The sequence below is a fragment of the Podarcis pityusensis genome, assembly GCF_964106645.2.
Source record: "Podarcis pityusensis genome assembly, chromosome: 16".
Classification (NCBI taxonomy): Eukaryota; Metazoa; Chordata; class Lepidosauria; order Squamata; family Lacertidae; genus Podarcis; species Podarcis pityusensis.
In genome coordinates, this window is record NC_138041.1 from 38,850,876 (window position 1) to 38,870,459 (window position 19,584).

The following is a 19,584-nucleotide window of genomic DNA, read 5'->3' on the forward strand; positions in this document are numbered from 1 at the left end:
AGCGTCCCACACACCCGATGGACCAGCCTCCGCTGCCAAGACTTTGTTTCTCCCTTGAGTACCTTTTCCAAGAGCTTCCCTTGCAGCTCCTGAACTTCCTTTGCTCTCTTCTCTGCTTCCTGGCTCAAGAGCAGCTCCTTTTCTTGGATCAGGCCCTTTGTCGAGATGAGCTCACAGTCCTTCTCACTGACCACTTTCCTCAGTGTCTCCTTCTCAGCCTGGAGGGCTTCCAGTTGGGTGTTGAGGTCTGAACCGGCCTGCATGGAGGACAAGCGACCTGCTGGCTCACAGCTTCATTGCCCAGCTCTCCCGCTTCAGCTTGGCCCCACCCTCTCAATCACCTCCCCCTACTAATGCGGTTTTTCACATGCTCATTGTCCTCTTCATGAGGTAATTTAACCTAAGATGACTTGGGTGGGAAGGCTTAAGAGGAGTTTCCTCCACCTAAACCACATGACACTGCAAGAGGCGAAGGAACAGGTGAAGGATTTGAGTTACAAACCTCAACTTTTGGTGAGTTTGGGACAAGAAAAATGGGCTATTTTAATCCCAGCTGGTTATTATCAGAGCCTTCCAACAATTTGGTGCTCCAGTTTGAGCTCCTCTTCCATCCCCACCCCTTTTCCTTTTTACATCATGGCTTTTTAGATTGTAAGCTTGTGTTATTTCTAATGATTTCCAAGCTGCTCCATGAGCCTTTGCAACTAAAGAGCTGCATATAAATGCTGTGAATAAAATGAAAAAACAATAAGCAATAAACAGTCTAGTATATGGGCACATCAAAAGCATGAGATGAGCTTCTCTAGAGAGTAGTGGAGAGGGTTCTCAGGGAAGGCGCAACCAAAGCACCCTTAACATTGGGACAGTGCAAGAGGACTCTCCTGTGTGAGTGTCTGAGGGTCCTGCTCCTTCCTGCCACTCACCATCTGGCCCGGGGCGGGGCCTGAGGCCTCACAGGGACTGCTGCGCTCTGCTGCCCAGGAGGACTCTCCTGTGTGGGTGTCTGAGGGCCCTGCTCCTTCCTGCCACTCACCATCTGGCCTGGGGCGGGGCCTGAGGCCTCACAGGGACTGCTGCGCTCTGCTGCCCAGGAGGACTCTCCTGTGTGAGTGTCTGAGGGCCCTGCTCCTTCCTGCCACTCACCATCTGGCCTGGGGCGGGGCCTGAGGCCTCACAGGGACTGCTGCGCTCTGCTGCCCAGGAGGACTCTCCTGTGTGAGTGTCTGAGGGCCCTGCTCCTTCCTGCCACTCACCATCTGGCCCGGGGCGGGGCCTGAGGCCTCACAGGGACTGCTGCGCTCTGCTGCCCAGGAGGACTCTCCTGTGTGAGTGTCTGAGGGCCCTGCGCCTTCCTGCCACTCACCACCTGGCCCAGGGCGGGGCCTGACAGGCCTCACAGGGACGGTTGTTGTCACTGCTGCTGCGACCCAGGGGGATCCGGAGGGGCGCAGAGTTTGTTTTAAAATGTTCCTTTTCCTTTCATTTTTTTGTATATGCGGGGACGGGGATGGGGGTGGGATGGATGTTTAGTTGGGAATTTGTTTGATTTTAATGGATTTGTAATTTTTATAGTTTTTCATTTGTATTGTTTTTTGTTTTCTGGGGTTTTTTATTGTTTTAAGGTCTTATTTTGTTCTTAAGGGGAAGGGTCAGGGCTGCCGGGGAGTGGGTCCCAGCCAACAAAATGGCTGGGGTATGTTCCACGGAGGGGGATGCGCTGGGACAACCGATCTCAGTGATCACGGGTAGGAGGAGGAGTTACGCTAAGACCAGACCATGTCATTACAGAGGAGGCAGGTTTAGTCGTTGTCTGAGGACTATCCCTGCCTCCGGGTCTGGTCCTGTCCGGACGGATACTAGAATCAGCAAGGGATACCCACATAGCCTGAAGGTGCTGCTGTGCAATGCCAGGTCAATGATTCATAAGACCACTGCCATCCATGACGTGATCATGGATGGAGGATTTGACCTGGCTTGTGTAACAGAGACTTGGTTGGATGAAGCAGGTGGGCCTGTTCTTGCCGCTGCTTGTCCACCAGGTTTCTCTTACGCACAGCAACCCAGGCCCTGTGGGCGGGGAGGGGGGGTTGCAGTGATTTTTAGGAAGTCATTAGTTTGCACCAGGCATCCTATTGGGAAGACCCAGTTCTCTGAGTGCATGTTCTGGAAGTTGGGCAATAGGGGCAGTACAGGATTCCTTTTGGTGTACCGACCTCCCCGCTGCACCAAGGATTCCCTGCCCGAGCTGCTTCAGGTCGTGGCGGATGTTCTCCTGGAGACACCTAGTTTGGTTGTCCTAGGGGATTTTAACATCCATGCCGACACGACCTTACAAGGGGCCGCTCGGGACTTCGTGGAAAGCATGGCCTCCATGGGGCTGTCCCTGAATAAGTTTGGCCCAACCCATAGCCACGGACATGCCTTGGACCTGGTGTTTACCTCCATGGATGTTGGTGTTCTGACACTAAGTAAAAGCGAAACAAAAGAAGTGCCATGGTCAGACCACTTCCTGGTGCAACTTGACTTCTCCGCGACCCTTCCCCTCTGCAGGGAGGTGGGACCGATTCGGATGGTCCGCCCCCGCCACTTAATGGATCCAAATGGTTTCCAGAGAGCGGTAGGGGATGCTTTATCCCATGTTGATGGCCTTTCAGCTGATTCCCTGGTGGCCCGCTGGAATGTGGAGTTAACCAGGGCTATTGACTGTTTGGCTCCGAAGCGCCCTCTCCGATTGCATGGAGCCCGGATGGCCCCGTGGTTTTCCACGAATCTGAGGGCAATGAAACAATCGTTGAGACGGCTAGAGCGCCGGTGGCGGATGACCCATTCTGAAGCTGACCGGACACAGGTTAGAGCTCAGTGTCGAGCCTACCAAGTGGCGGTAGCGACGGCGAAGAAGGCTTTCTTCGCCGCCTCTATTGCATCTGCAGAAAACAGCAGCAGGAGACTTTTTCAGGTGGTCCGCAATTTAGCGGAACCACCTGCTACATCGGGGCCCAATACGGGCCACATGATCTCCTGCAATGATTTTGCAAAGTTTTTTGCAGATAAAGTCGCTCAGATTCGGGAAGAGGTAGACGCCACCGTGGGAGCAGGGCCGGGGCGGGGGAGTGCTAGAGTCCTGTCTAGTCAAATTGTGTGGGATCAATTCCAATCTGTTACCTCCGAGGATGTGGACAGGCTGCTTGGACGAGTGAAACCAACCACCTGTCTCCTTGATCCTTGCCCATCCTGGCTTATAAAAGCTAGCCGGGAAGGGCTGGGCGATGGGCTTCGTGGGGTGGTGAATGCTTCCCTCCGTGAGGGAGCCTTCCCAGACCCGCTGAAAGAGGCGGTTATTAAACCGCTTCTTAAAAAACCATCTTTAGATGCGGCCACGATGGCCAACTATCGCCCAGTCTCAAATCTTCCATTCTTGGGCAAGGTGATTGAGCGAGTGGTTGCTGAACAACTCCAGGCACGCCTGGAAGAAGCGGACCATTTGGATCCCTTCCAATCGGGATTCAGGCCTCATCACGGGACTGAAACTGCCTTGGTCGCACTGGTTGATGATCTCCGGCGGGCTAGGGACAAAGGTGAGAGCTGTTTCCTAGTTCTGCTGGATCTCTCAGCGGCGTTTGATACCATCGACCATAACATCCTTCTGGACCGTCTTGAGGGGCTGGGAGCTGGGGGCACTGTCATACAGTGGTTCCGCTCCTTCCTCCTGGGCCGTGTTCAGAAAGTGGTGGTGGGGGATGAGTGTTCAGACCCTTGGGCTCTCACTTGTGGGGTGCCTCAGGGTTCTGTCCTCTCCCCCATGCTTTTTAATATCTATATGAAGCCGCTGGGAGAGATCATCAGGGGGTTTGGACTGGGTGTTCATCAGTATGCAGATGACACCCAGCTCTACCTCTCCTTTAAATCAGAACCAGTGAAGGCGGTGAAGGTCCTGTGTGAGTGTCTGGAGGCGGTTGGAGGATGGATGGCGGCAAACAGATTGAGGTTGAATCCTGACAAGACAGAAGTACTGTTTCTGGGGGACAGGAGGCGGGCAGGTGTGGGGGATTCCCTGGTCCTGAATGGGGTAACCGTGCCCCTGAAGGACCAGGTGCGCAGCCTGGGAGTCATTTTGGACTCACAGCTGTCCATGGAGGCACAGGTTAAATCCGTGTCCAGGGCAGCTGTGTACCAGCTCCATCTGGTACGTAGGTTGAGACCCTATCTGCCCGCGGACTGCCTCGCCAGAGTGGTGCATGCTCTGGTTATCTCCCGCTTGGACTACTGCAATGCGCTCTACGTGGGGCTACCTTTGAAGGTGACCCGGAAACTACAACTAATCCAGAATGCAGCAGCCAGACTGGTGACTGGGAACAGCCGCCGAGACCATATAACACCGGTCTTGAAAGACCTACATTGGCTCCCAGTACGTTTCCGAGCACAATTCAAAGTGTTGGTGCTGACCTTTAAAGCCCTAAACGGCCTCGGTCCAGTATACCTGAAGGAGCGTCTCCACCTCCATCGTTCTACCCGGACACTGAGGTCCAGCACCGAGGGCCTTCTGGCGGTTCCCTCACTGCGAGAAGCCAAGTTACAGGGAACCAGGCAGAGGGCCTTCTCGGTAGTGGCGCCCTCCCTGTGGAACGCCCTCCCACCAGATGTCAAAGAGAACAACAACTACCAGACTTTTAGAAGACATCTGAAGGCAGCCCTGTTTAGGGAAGCTTTTAATGTTTGATGTATCATAGTATTTTAATATTCTTTTGGAAGCCGCCCAGAGTGGCTGGGGAAACCCAGCCAGATGGGCGGGGTATAAATAATAAATTATTATTATTATTATTATTATTATTATTATTATGGGCCACCTAAGGCAAAGGACTGCGCAGCAGGGCAGCAAAGTGGAGACAGATGCCTCATGGCTTTTTGCAAGACAACCCACAGGAATACTCCCACTGCTATTTTATGAGAGCTCCCTACTATTTTATTTTATTTTTAATGCTGGCTTTTATTCTGAGTGGATGCTGTTTTAATTTGATTTATTTCAGGATTGAAATCCCACTTGACTATACCTACATGTGCTCAAGGCAGCATACAAAGTTACAAAAGATACATGCAGTCAAACTTTGAAACAACAACAAACAAAAGCAATATAATACACACACACTATATATAATTTAATATAGTTGTCAGCTGACTTCAAAGTTTTCTAAATTGAAAGGTGTCTTTAAAAAAAAGTTATACATAAATCTAACTCACAATGCATGGAGTTCTTTTGAACTAAATCATACTCAGAGCAGACCCACTGAAATCATGCCCATTAACACCAATGGGTCTACTCTGAGTATAGCTAACATGGGGTATAACCAATAAGGAGCTGTCCTGTATAAAAAAGGTACCTCTCAGTGGCTGATACATCAGAGACTCCTCAGTAGAGTATCATGTGGGAAGGGGAAACCACTGCAAGATTTTAACCCTCAGCCCCACAAACAACACCGGCCACAAACGACCCCAGCCTGCATACCTGCTTGGAACGGCTGAGTGACTGCTGAAGCTGAGCCAATTCCTCTTTCTTAGATTCCAGTTCTCTCTTCACCTGCTCCATCTGCAACATATGATCTTCTAACTACACAGAGGGAATCAAAGAGAAAGTGCATCCTTGTAAAAATGTGCAAACTTTTCAGATGCCTCTGAGCAAATCAAGGTGGTGTGTGGCTGAGCTCTTAACACCACTGCATTTTGCAGTGCACCTAACTGCGCCCTCCAATATCTCTTTTTTAATGTCAACAAGGGGGGAGCAGCAGGAATCAGGGGCCTAGCACTACAAACTTGGGACTCAAGCTTGCTGAGCCATCCCTCAATTATGTCCTGAGCTGCGCCCAGTCTCCATGGTCACATTCACACCATACCGTTAAAGCACATTTAACACACCCTGCTTCTCCCCAAAGACTCCTGAGACCTGCAGTTTACCCCTCACACGCCTACAATCTCAGCACCCTTAACAAACTACAGTTCCTAGGATTCTTTGGGAGAAAGTCAGGTGCTTTAGATGTTTAGTACCAAACATTATCTCAGCCCACCCCTAGATCAAAACAGCTCCTCAACAGTTTCTGAATAGGGAGCCCCCTGCCCTGTTACAGGGGAAGAGAGATCAAAGCAGCAAACCTTCATTTCTGACTCCCGTTTGACTTGGTCCATCTGGAAGGCCAGCTGCTCCTTGACCAGGGCAACCTCCTCTTGGCTCTGTTGGGTAACTGTCAGCTGCTTGGCCGTGTCTGCATTCTTGGTATTAAAAAACATCAAATATTTTAAGCATCATTTTGAGATTGCAGGGATAGTCTGTATGGTGCCTGGGTCCCTTCTAATTCCTGGACCCTGGATCCAGCGAGTACCATTGTTAGTATAGCAAAAGAAGTTGCTCTGTGCCTGAGGACAAATGGGTGGTAGTGAGAAAGACAAAAAGCCAGAGTTGTGTGTGTGAGGTGGGCTGGAAGCAGGCAGAAGCCAGAGACTTAGAGCCATGCTTGACCACTGCTGGAACCGAAGGCTATGACTAAGAGAGAAGCCAGCCCTTGTGGATTGTGAATGCGGAGGCGCCCTCCCATCTCCTCTTGCATGCAAATACCCAATGGAACAGTGTGGGAAGTTGGCAGCCAGCACTGTCATTACCTTTCTCAGGAGCTCTGCGTGTGTGTTGATCAACTCATTGTGCTTCTCCTTCAGCTTGATGTAGCGGGTTTCTGTGGCGCTGGCCTTCTCTGGAAAAAGGAATGAGATTGTCATGAGCTGCATTCTCAGTCCAACTATTGAACCTTGGAAGCCATGGTGGGCAACTAGCTGCCCAGAAGAGCCTGTCCCAAGGAACAAGCGGCCTGTATGACAGCAAATGGGTTGTGGGTCCTGCCTTACAGGTGACTGCCAACAGCCGTTCTAGCTTCCACAGGCTGCAGGACCATGAGGAAGTAATTTGTGCCATCAAAAACTGCTTCCGGCTGGTGGTGTGTTTGGGGTGGGTGTGTCAAAACTCAGGCAAAGCACACATGCTTTTTTATGCAGATAAGCAGTCAGCAATATTTTCCAGTTAAAGGGACACATTTCCTTCTGGGCAGCCTTCCACATGACAGTGGTGGCTGGGGCCACAGACAACAGCAGGCAGAGGAACAAATGTGAATCACTACTTCTGTATAGAAAGCTAGCTTCTGCACACACTTGCACACCCCTCTCTATCCTCCATCCAGAGAAGAAAGAGGCAACATCAGAGCCCAAGGTCCCATTCCATAACCTACTAGAAACACGCAGGGTTTGAAGCAGGGCCAGTGAGGGGCATGGCCTGGGAAGAGAGGGCGTGTGTGGACCTTGGGGTAGTTCCAGGGGCCAGGCAGAGAAATTGAAGGGCCATATCTGGCCCCAGGCCTGAGGCTCCCCATCCCTGAGGTAGACAGTGCCAAGTGCACATTCCTTAGCACAATAAATAGGATTTTCTTATTATTTGCTGTTTGAAAAGCACAGCTCAACACACATAACCTGCTTTCCAAAGGCACCACCTACTTTCTGCTTCTAGGTAGAGCCCTCGACTCTTGTCTCCCTCCAGCTTTGCCTTCTGCAGCCTCTCCAGCTCATCCCGGAGCTGCTCGTTGTCCACCAGGGCCTTCTGCTTCTGCTTCCGCTGCTCTTCCACCTCCGCCTCCAGGCTGTTAATCTGGGCCTTCAGCTGAGTGATGTATCTCTGAGCCTGAGTATTGCAGCAAAACACATACAAAGCAATGGCTATAATTATGACAGCTAGTGTGTTACCTGCAGGATCAGAAGCTGGGTGCTCTTGTGCCCTTTGCTTTTGGGCTTCCCACACAGGCATCTTGCTGGCCACTGGGGGAAGCAGCAAGTGTCCATGTGGTGCAATGGTAAGAATGTCGGCCTGGGACCAAATCCTTACATGGCCATAAAGCTCACTAGATGCCAATCACCAACTCTCTGCCGAATTATTCAAGGCAAGCAATGCTCATTTAGCACTTGACATACAAAATCTCACAAGCGCCTCTTCCCTACTCCCTAGCAGTAAAAATATAAAAATATAAAAAATTATCAGTTTACTTCCTTTTTGTAGCACCCAAAGTAAGACATCTCACTTTTTAAAAATTTATTTAATCATTTTTTCGATAAAACCAACCGCAAAAGACACATACAACAAAAATCATAGTAACAATAATAATAATACTACAATTTGGCAATTCAGATTTGAATACACTGATATACCTATGACTACACCTTTTTAAACAATATTTTCTCACCTCTCCTCCCCCTACTTCCCACCACTATCCGCTTTATTGCTTAAATATTCGTTCCAGATTTCTTCATATTTATCCATTCTTATTTTGCATCGACATGCAATTCATTCGTATGTAGGTAATATGTCCATATTATCAATCTATGTGCTCAATGAAATCTTTTTGCGGCTCTTCCAATTCATCAAAACAATTTTTTTGCTTCTAATATAGCATGGTACATCCATTTTTTTGACCCCTTGAAATCTCCCACATTTCCAGAATATAAATTAGAATTAAATTCAGTTCCCCTAAATAACAATTTCTTTTTATTACTCTTGCTATAAATATCCTCACCTCGCACCAAAATGATCTTATCATCGGGCAGTTAATCAACATATATACTACCGTATAGGATATATGAAGGGGAAATGTGTGTGCGTCCTATGGGGCGAATGCAGGCTTTCGCTGAAGCCTGGAGAGCCCCACCGCCAGCCCCACAAGCTCGGGGGACAGCGGGGAGGCGGATCGCCGCCATCCCGCTGTCCCCCGACTTGGTTAGAAGGCTGGCGGGGGGGAGAAGCCTGCTCCTCCCCGTCGCCAGCCCCGCAAACTCGGGGGACAGCGGGGAGGCGCAGCGCGCCATCCCGCTGTCTCCCGACCTGGTTTGGAGGCTGGCGGAGGGCTTCCCCCTCCCCCAGCCCTGCAAGCTCCCAGAGCGATGCCAAAGCTGCACGCAGCTTCGGCATCGTTCTGGGGGCTGGGGGAGGGGGAAGCTCGGGCTTCCCCCTCCCCCAGCTCCGCAAGCTCCCAGAGAGGGAGGGGGAAGCTCGCGCCGGGGGGGGGAAATAATTTCCCCCCCTTTATTCCCCCCCCCAAATCTAGGTGCGTCCCATGGGCCGGTGCGTCCTATAGGGCGAAAAATACAGTAAGTTCGCCTTTTTACTCCCACAGCTCCAGCAGTTGTCTGCACTTGTTATTTTCTTCTGGTATAGTTTTGCTGGAGTCCAGCGGACTCTGAATATTATTTTCCGTTGAATAAGTCTTAGTCTTAGATCCATAGAGGCTATTTCTGTTGATTTTATACTTGACTCCCATATATCATTTGTTATCTGTACCCCTAACTCTTCGCTCCATTTTTGTGTATCATATTCTAAATCATATTTCTTCCTGTTGAGTAGGGTTTTATATAGTGCAAGTATAGAGTTTTTTGTTTTTGTTGCAGAGGTTGAACCTTGTAGCAGCATGGGTGTTTCCGATGCTGCTATAGCGTCAGGGCCAAACTGCCTTTCCAACGTATGTTTCAATTGGATGTATTGCCATTGCGTTTCACTGGTTAATCCATACTTTACTTGCAAAGTCTTATATTCCACAAATTTGTAATTTTCATCAATTAATTGAGTCAATGTCAAAATACATTTTTTCATCCAATTTTGCCAAATTATTACTTGATTTCCAATTTTTAATTTTGCGTTGGCCCATATTGTTAATTTCATATGCTGATAGCGGTCATCCTTATTATTTTTATTTATATTCATTCAAATTTTTATAGGTGCTTTAATAGTCTCCAGCATAATAGGATATTTCATAAAATTGGAGCCAAGTTTAGTCCACCCTACAAGAGGTTCAAAGAAACTATATTCGAGAGTAGCCCAATTGGGATTCCTGCTAAGCTCTCCAATAATTAGTCTTACTCAGCAAGTAAACCTGGTGATGCAATTCCAGATTTGGGAGCCCAAAGCCGCCTTCCTTAGTTGGAAGTTGCATTTTATGTAGTGATATTTTTGGTGGCTTTGTACCCCACAGGCACGATCTAAATAGTTGATTTATTTTTGGGAAGTATAATTTGGGAATATACATTGGTAATCCTCTAAGAATGTGTAAAAGCTCTTGAACAACATTCATTTTGAGGACATTAACCTTTCCCCAAAGGGAGAGGTTTAGAGGTCCCCACCTTTCAATATCTTTCAATATCGGTCTTTCTCCCTGTTCCCAATATATTTGTCTTAGTAGGCTGAACTCAATTTTTTGAGCTAGTATATTATTCATTTCTAATGTTTGTTGTTGTATTCTTTCATATGTAACCTTAGATGGGTTATTTGCCATATCGCCCCATAGTGTTTTAAAAGAAATTTTTAGATTATTTTCTTTTAATCTTTGCAGCTTGGCCTTGTTGGCAGAGAAGATATTATCTTCCCTCTGATGTAAGTTTTATATCCTTCCCATTCCATCAGTCTTGACATTGAAGATTTGGAGTTATTTTTAAAATGTATTTGCGTTTCTTGGGTTATATATTAAATGAAGTTTTTTTCATTTAGTAATGATATATTAAGATACATCTCCTCATACCTTCCTGGTTTTTAGATAAATTATATTCCAGTATTACTGCTGAGTGATCAGCTATAATGGGAATATCAATGTCACATCAGCTAGTAAAGGGATGTAATGATGCTGATGTTAGAAAGAAATCAATTCTATGCTGGGTATTATGAATTTCTGCAAAATATGTATATGCTTTTTCCTTAGGATGATGCAATCTCCATGAATCCACTAAATTCCAATGTATCATAGTTATTAACTGAAGTAAGACATCTCACTTTGCCTGCACACACAAGCATACAGAGTGCCCCATGTTACCTCAAGCTTAATCCTCTCCAGCTCTGCTCGAAGAAGATCCACTTCTTTCTTCAGGTTTTCAATTTGGAGATCCCTGAGGGTTAAAAGGTTTTAAAAACACAAGAATGCTCTGAGTTGATGTTGTATAGTGATGAAGAGTTATGAGCTCAAGGCCTCCAGGGCAAATCTCTCCTCTGCTGCAAAGGCTTCAGGGCCACATCAGAGCCTCTCCTTTTTTGTCTCAGCCTCAAACCACCCACCTCCTGCCAGCAATACTGGGATAACAGGTGGGGTCTGTAACCAAAAAGTTGCAGTATGGAGTACCCCCATACTAGGTTAAAGGTGTGTCCTCTTCTAGGGCAGGGAGGACAAACGTTTTATACCAAGTGAGCCGCAATAGTACTTTGACATGGAACATGTGGGCCACTGATTGCCTTGTCACAAGGGGGGTGAGTGGGTGGGTAAGGCCAAAATCTGATGCCCCCAAGCCAGCTAAGTGAGGCACTGGGCTTTGGGGTCCCTCGCACCTCCTTCCCAAAGTTGGGAAAGTGCCAAATAGGCTTTGTGAAGGAGGAGGAAGGACTCTAGGACCCTGTCAGAACCCTCATGCCTCCTCCCCAAAGCTGAGAGCCTCACGAGGACTGGGGGGTGGGGGCATCCACTGTTGCCAAGGGCTGCCAAAAAAAGGCCTTGAGGGCCAGCTGCACATTGGACCACCCTGTTCTGGGGTACTCCATTTCATCTCACCACCACCCTCCAACAGTCATCCTGTATTTTGTACCCACTGACCAGGTTCAGTTCCCACTGGGCTGTTCTGCCCCACATGCTGCCTAAAATTCCACAAATGTCTGCAAACCTTGGGTGCGAACCATCAAGGAAATATCTCTTCCTTGGGTAATGGGTTTTTCTCTTTTGGCTACATAAACAACAGCGCTGAGAGATATGATAATAATGATCTACTTTACAGGACTGTTAATACACATACAACTTTTTCTGTTAAATAGTCCGAATGCTGCATAAATGCTAAACCTCATTATTAAGATGCCAGCTTAAACACACACACACACACACACACACACACACAGAGAGAGAGAGAGAGAGAGAGAGAGATTTTGCTGATAAACACCCTTACCTATCATCTCTTATTCCATTGGGTGGTCCAAAAGTCTGTTCAAATATATCAGACGACACATTCTGCAGAAACAAATATTAAAAAGACTGACAATGAAGGGGAAGCTTCATGTTTATGGCTATATGGCATAAATGCTTTGTATTCCTAGGGAGATACAGTATTACATCATTTTATTTATCATGTATCTACAACTAAATAAATTGCACTATTGCACACGGAACTGTTTCTGCAGCACACCTGAGATCCATTATGCTTCTGAAAGCTCCTCTGTGTGGAAGTACTGAGATGCCACAATGGTAAAAGAATAAGCCATAGAAATGTCAGCATGACCCTTGAAACAAGTGCCTTCCAACCCCTGCCCCCTGGCCACTCTTGCCTTCCCTGAGAAAGTGGGGCTGCACCACACACTGACACTATTTTACCATACAGGGTGGACAAAGGTGTCTTTACTTCAAATGCTGTGTTGCAGAAGTTGGAGCTGTCCTGCTGGATTCCAGCTCCACAGCTCTTACTGGGAAGCCCACATGACCATGCACTGCCTCCCACGAGAAGATGCCAAGCTGGAACACCCCTGGCCCATGCACACCCCTCTGGGTTCTGCAGGGTTCCCAGACCTGCACCTCCTAGACTGGCCCTGGCAGCACTTCCAGTTTGGCCTGCGAACGTCATCACATAGTGAGCAAACATCAGCAGCCAGGAAGCAACGAACGAAAGCAAAGCTCCGTTTGGAAAACATTGCAATCACTGCCAAGAATTTTGTGTGTCCAATTTTTACAGCTTTGTAAATGCATTGCCCAAGCACAATGGCCAAGTTTGTTTCCTGGCTTTATTCCAAGCGCAGTCAACACACATCTCTTTCTTTTCTTCTTTTTAAGCTTAGCCATCCTTTCAACTTTGTAAGGCATTTACAAGTCGGCTAAGAATAGCATCTTAAAACCATTTTAAAACGAAACGAAACGAAGAACCACTTTTTATAGGGAAGGGATGCAGCTTGGTGGGAGGTTGGGCATCTTTTTCCCTATACCCACTGCACTTCATCCAATTCCTACTCTTTTTCAGATAATTTTTTTCCTTAAAGCAAAATGATGTGGTCCCACCCAGCAAATGCACTAAAGGGGGAGGGGAGAGAATGGTCTTTTCCAGTTCCTACAGCCACATTCCCTCATAAGCACCTTCTAGTGCGGGCAGGGGCAGTCTTTGGTAATCTTTCATAATATGTCTCCCTGTGCAAGGGCAGAATTGCAACCCCCACCCATGGATCTTCTAAGTGTTGTGCTCCCTTAGCTCAGCACCTCGTGTGGGGAACAATCTGCACAGCCCTAAATCCAGTGCTAGTGGGGGTGCACCTAAAAGTGGTGGGTGGAGCTCACCACTCCAGAGGCCCCCTTAGCATTTCTCACCTGTTGCTCCACAGTTGGGGCTGTACTGATCTCAATCAGGTTCTCTGGCTCTTCGTCCTCAGGGGCTTCTTCTTCTGGGATCACCACAACAGGCTTCACGTGCTCGGCCAGGGCTGATGCCCGCAGAAAGTTAGGTGGGTTCTAATGGAGGAGGAACAAAAGGAGTCAGGCACATTTACAGTGCAGGTGAAGCTAGATGGCACCCTCATAAATGCAGCCTCACAAATACACACACAGTGAATTTCCTAGGGTAAATTTCAGGAAATGCTTTACAAACAGTAGTAGTTGGGGGCATTGGTAGTGGGTGGCCTAGCCCCAGATTGTCAGGGTTGGGGAGCAGCAGGAGAAGGCAGAAGAGAAACTGTACCTCAGGCAGCCGTGGGATCTGGATGAGTCGCTTGAAGTACAGCATGTCCGATGCCCTTTTGAAAAAGCTTTTGAGGCTACAGAGAGGAGAGGGGAAACAGAATTGTCAATACTGAAAGCAACAGCAAGGTGGTCTGACTCTTAAGAACGCAAGAGGAATCCTGGTGGATGAGGCAAGGGACCATCTACTCCAGCTTTGGGGTTTCCACGATGGCCAACCAGAAGCCGTGTGTCCAAGAAGCCCACTAGTAGGGGTGGTGTTTTCTGAAAATCTCTTTTTAAAAAAAAATAAATTATTAAAATTTCAAAAGAAAAAAATCACATTAATAAGAAAATTAACAATAAAAAGGAAAAATACAAAATACAAAAAAGAAAAAACAGTTAAAAACAATTCCATCTTTTCATCACTTCTTTTACATTTACTTGTTTCCCGGACCTCCTCATACCTCCCTCTTTTGTATTCCAATTCAATATGTTAATCCAGCAATTCCTTTCCCTCCTTTTTAATCCTGATCTTTAATCTTGATAAATTATAACATTAAATTTTTACATATTAAAAACTAATTTTTCCATATTTTTTTATACCAGAAACCGCTTAACTTCAATCCGTCATCATTCTAACATTCATTAATTTTACAATATTTCTGTAAGTAGTCTTTAAATTTCTTCCAATCTTCTTCCACCGACTCTTCTCCCTTGTCTTGGATTCTGCCAGTCATTTCCGCCAATTCCATATAGTCCATCATTTTCATCTGCCATTCCTCCAGTGTGGGTAGATCTTGTGTCTTCCAATGCTTTGCAATAAGTATTCTTGCTGCTGTTGTAGCATACATAAAGAAAGTTCTGTCCTTCTTTAACACTGATTGGCCGACTATGCCCAGGAGAAAGGCCTCTGGTTTCTTCAAGAAGGTATATTTAAATACCTTTTTTAATTCATTATAAATCATCTCCCAGAAAACCTTAATCCTTGGGCACGTCCACCAAAGGTGAAAGAATGTACCTTGAGTTTCTTTACATTTCCAACATTTGTTATCGGGCAAATGGTAGATTTTTGCAAGCTTGACTGGGGTTATGTACCACCTGTATATCATTTTCATAATATTCTCTCTTAGGGCATTACATGCCGTAAACTTCATACCTGTGGTCCACAACTGTTCCCAGTCAGCCATCATTATATTATGTCCAACGTCTTGTGCCCATTTAATCATAGCAGATTTCAGAGTTTCATCCTGAGTATTCCATTTCAACAACAAGTTATATATCTTTGACAAAGTCTTAGTTTTGGGTTCTAACAATTCTGTTTCTAATTTTGATTTTTCCACCTGGAAGCCAATTTTCTTGTCCAAATTGTATGCCTCCATTATCTGATAATAATGAAGCCAGTCTCGCACTTTGTTTTTTAGTTTTTCAAAACTCTGCAGTTTCAATCTATCTCCATCTTGTTCCAAAATTTCCCAATATTTCGGCCATTTGACCTCCATATTGAGCTTTTTCAGAGCTTTCGCTTCCATCGGTGACAGCCACCTTGGTGTTTTATTTTCCAATAAATCCTTATATCTTATCCAAACATTAAACAGTGCTTTCCTGACAATATGGTTTTTAAATGCTTTATGTGCTTTGACCTTATCATACCACAAATATGCATGCAATCCAAATACATTGTTAAAAGTTTTCTGAAAATCTCAATGGTGAGCTTAACCACAAAGATTTCCATTCCATCCTATGTGATGTAGTTCAGCCCAGGCACAGATTGAAAAGCAGGCCACAAGTCATTACCTGGTTTTCACCAGAGAAGGGTGTATATACGCTTCTTTTAAACTTACTTTTCTCTCCTATCTCTAAAATAATGTTTTACAGTGCAGTCCCATGCGTATTTATTTGTTTTTTAATGACTGCTCTTAAAATATGCTTTTAGCTGTAAGCTGCCTCGAGCCCTGTCAGGGGAAAAGGCGGATTAAAGCTAAATACAAAAATAAATATAATTCTAATTATTATATTACCTGCGGAACTGCTCATGGAAACGGTCACGATGCCCTTGCAGCGTATCAGCCGGGAGACCTGAGGAAGACAAAAGAAAGGAACGGGCTGTCCAAGACTTTAATGGACCATTTGCCAAGAAAGCACACACAGGGGTTTGAGCCAGAGAAAAGCACACCTGGCACCCAAGCAAGGCTTTCTTTCACAATCTGCTAGGAACATAGGTAGTGACATTATGCCGAGTCAGCTCAGTACTCCCTACACTGACTGGCAGCAGCTCTCCAGGGTTTGGGGCAATGAATGTTCCCAGTTCTACGTGGATGTGCTGGAGACTGAACCTGAAGCCCTCCGCATGCAAGGCAAATGCTCTGCCACTGAGCTGCAGGTTTTGAAAGTTTGGGAGAAGAGGAAGAGAAGCACTTTTGGAAAAGTCATGGTTCCGAAAGCAGAGGGCCTGGCAGCTATTCCAAAGAAAAACTCAATTTAGCTCACTGATCGTTTTAGACCCTAACTGGAGATACCAGGGATTGAATCTGGGATCTTTTGCATGCAAAGCAAGCAATACTACTAAGCTTTGGTCCTTCTGTTTTCATCTTTAAACACATAACAGTGAGTTGGATTCTATGATTCCCAGAAAGGAATGTGGCTTCTGGATGTGGCTGCAAATCTTTTATTGCCTTTACTCTTTTATGTTTTCTAAAATGCTTTGAGAGTATTTTTAAACAATCAAGCAATGTATAAATTTTATGAAATAAATAATATGGCTGATTTAATGCCTGGCTGTTGGAACGCTTAAGGAAGCACATCGTTCACAATCAAAATAAGCAGGTCTTTCCAGGCTTCAGTTTCTCCCTTGCACGCCCTCTCTCTCTATGGCTTCAGCAAAATTAATGCAAATCTGGCCAACTGTACACAAATATGCTTAATAATCCTCCGGCTTTCCTTAGCATAAGTCTTGTGCAAAACTTATGACATATTTAAAGGTTAGTCCTGTCCTTCTGGGAACTGAATCCTGGTTTCAGAAAAGCCAACGGCAGGATATACTTAAGCTCCCTAATGGAAGGTGGAATGAAAACCTGTGAATGCTGGTTTCCCCCCTTGGGAATCCCTTTTTAAAATTAAAAAGAAGAAAGATAGAAAGGCCACTGTAAAGAAGGAAGCTAGTGTAGAGAGATCAAAAAGGGGAAGAGCAGATAAATATCAGCAGGGATTTCTCTCACATACATCAGCAAGACAGATATTATTATTACCCACCTTTCAAGTAAATTCTTTCTCACTGTGGAATACAAATAACAGGCTCTACATAGACTTAAAGGGCAGTCTGTATCTTAACCGCCATTTTGTTGGACTCCAGTTCCCACCAGTTCAACCAGTGGAGTCAGAGATGATGGGAGCTGGAATTTAGCAACATCTGGAGGGCACGAGGTTGGGAAAGTCTGGACTGTATGGTTTATTGATTTCGAGTGTTATTTATGGCTTTGCTTTTTTTAAATAATACTATCCATAAACTCCATTCAGAGCCCATTTGTTTGGCAGAAGAGCCTAAAAGGATAAGAGGTAACCAAAGGCTAAAACCCTTGAGCTGCTAGTATGGCACAGCTGCTATGTTGTGAACTGTGAAATCTTGAGTTCAAATCTCACCATAGCTGTCCCACCCAAAAAACCCATTTCCCACATAGCCTTAGGCAAATCATTCACTCTCTCATCCTCATACTTTGTGGAGGACACAGCAAAGCTGTTCTCCAGCCAAGCATATGTTGCAGAATAAAGTGCAGAATATTAGAGGAAAACACTGCAAAAATGAGTGTATTAGGTAAAATTGTATTAAAATGTGTATATCTGGAGAAGTACACACTAAAATGATAAATTTTCATTAAATTCATTTTTAAATAATCCAAGCAAACTGATGTGGAAAGGGAGGAAACAGAGTTTAAGCCTGTAAAAATGAGGAACTGACTGACTGGTCCATCCTCAGAACACAGACCTACACTTAAAATTAAAGACCATGATGCTCAGAGCAGATAGATGTTCAGCTCAGGGACTAGTTTTCAATAGTGAGCTGACAGCTGACCCTTCCACACACCTGATTCTCCCACCCCAGCACCCCAGCTATTTTAATTTTACCAGCCTAGTTTAGAACAGAAGGGAAGCCTTTTTGTTGTTATTCTTGCTATTGTTGAAAACCAATCAGAAAAACCCAGAAAACACGGATAGAGGGAGGGAAAGCAGAGGAATAACATCCAGGTGCTTAAAGGAAGATTTAAATAAAGAAATCAGTTTTCCTTCAAGCATTTGGAGTCTGCTTCTTCTGATTTTTCCATTGCTTTGGGGAAGGGCCAGAGCTCAACAGTTTGTGGTACAACATCCGCTTTGCATCCTCGTTTCAGTACTCAGCACCTTGAGGCAGAGCTGGGAAAGACTCAGTGCCTTAAATACTGGAGAGCCACTGCTGGTCAATATTGACAATACTGAACTGGATGGGCCCATGGTCTGACTCACTCCCTATGTAAACTACTGGGAGCAGCAGCAGTTGGTAAGGCTTACCAGACAGCATCACTGCAGGGGAAAGGTCAGCACGGTGCAAATGCACTGTTGAAGCCAATCCAGTGCTCCCAACAGTGTGTTTGCACCATGTCAACCTTTCCCTCTCAGTGAGCCGCAGTGACAGGAGGTGAGATAAGCCATGCGGACCAGGGAGTCAGAAACCCTATGGCCTTTTAAACTGTGTGTGTGTGTGTGGGGTGTTATTGTTTCTGTTTGTTATTACGGTATCTATTTTTGTGGTTTTATATTGTAAACTGCCATGTGATTTTCAGGTGGAGGGCAGTATAGAAATTTAATAAATGATGATGGTGAGTACTTATCTACTGCAATCCATCTGGTGATTTTCCAGTGGACCCCAATCAGCTTTCTGCCCAACCCCTGCTGTGGGGAAGGGCCACAGCTCAGTGACTCCTCTTTTTATTGAGAAACCTTCACGGGACATCTGAAGTCCTCCAAAACTTCCCTGATCAGAGTGCAAAAACAACTTGAACTTGTGAGCCCAAGAAGCTGCCTTATACCAGCTCAGACTCTTTGTTCATCCAGAATCGTCCACTATGACTGGAAAAAATCAACCAAGAGAACTAAAATATTTTATTACACCATATGCTTTCATGAATTAAGAGTCCATCTCATCAAATGCATGAAGTGTAATCCTTGGTTGCATTCACACATGCACACAGACAGTGATAAGGGATGAGGAGGGTCGTAAGGAGGTAAGGTCAGAGAAAAATTAAATACAAAAAGTACAGAGAGTGAGAATTCAATGAGAGGTAGAATGCAGTGACAAGTGATGAAACAATCGAACTGACAACGGGGAGTAAATTAACATCTGGAATGGGAAACGAAACCACTGTCTCTACTCAGCCACAAATGAATAAGAGTTTAACTTCTTTACAAATTGTGGTTTAGCAGTTTCCTTGTTCAAGTATGGCCACCTTAAGAGCAGTGGCAACATCTTCTGTCTCTAACTGGCTGATGAATTTCTGGTCAGCCTCTTTCCCATCACCTGAGATTCTTTCTTTAACTGGGAGACACCAGAGACAGAACCAGAGAGAACAAACCTACATGCAATTCATCTGCCCTAACAACTGAGCCATGGACCGTTCCCCAAATGTCCCAGAACCGCACCTGAACCATGGTATGCTTCCACACCCCCACAAGAGCGACTTACAGGAATGGAGCTTGAACATCAGCTTCACAGTGTAATGGTAGAGGTGGCTGCAGTCTTGGATCACTTGAATGAGGGGAGCCAGCCGGCACTGAACTGCTGACATCTGGGAGACAGCCATGGAGGTGTTGAGCTGTCTGAAAA

The 19,584-nt window shown here is 45.9% G+C and overlaps 1 protein-coding gene across 3 annotated transcripts in view; it reads right to left on the bottom strand.

Annotated features, from left to right (window-relative positions):
• Positions 1 to 19,584, bottom strand: part of HIP1R (huntingtin interacting protein 1 related) — a 70,665-nt gene that overhangs the window by 18,363 nt on the left and 32,718 nt on the right. For all 3 annotated transcript variants that reach the window (XM_080985423.1, XM_080985425.1, XM_080985424.1), the window contains exons 8-18: positions 19,444 to 19,584; positions 15,752 to 15,809; positions 13,753 to 13,828; positions 13,386 to 13,526; positions 11,986 to 12,047; positions 10,875 to 10,947; positions 7,525 to 7,708; positions 6,646 to 6,734; positions 6,142 to 6,258; positions 5,501 to 5,602; positions 63 to 257 (exon numbers count right to left, since the gene is read on the bottom strand). In XM_080985423.1, the coding sequence (XP_080841549.1) occupies positions 63 to 257; positions 5,501 to 5,602; positions 6,142 to 6,258; positions 6,646 to 6,734; positions 7,525 to 7,708; positions 10,875 to 10,947; positions 11,986 to 12,047; positions 13,386 to 13,526; positions 13,753 to 13,828; positions 15,752 to 15,809; positions 19,444 to 19,584 (1,238 nt within the window). The remainder of the gene's footprint in view (positions 1 to 62; positions 258 to 5,500; positions 5,603 to 6,141; positions 6,259 to 6,645; positions 6,735 to 7,524; positions 7,709 to 10,874; positions 10,948 to 11,985; positions 12,048 to 13,385; positions 13,527 to 13,752; positions 13,829 to 15,751; positions 15,810 to 19,443) is intronic.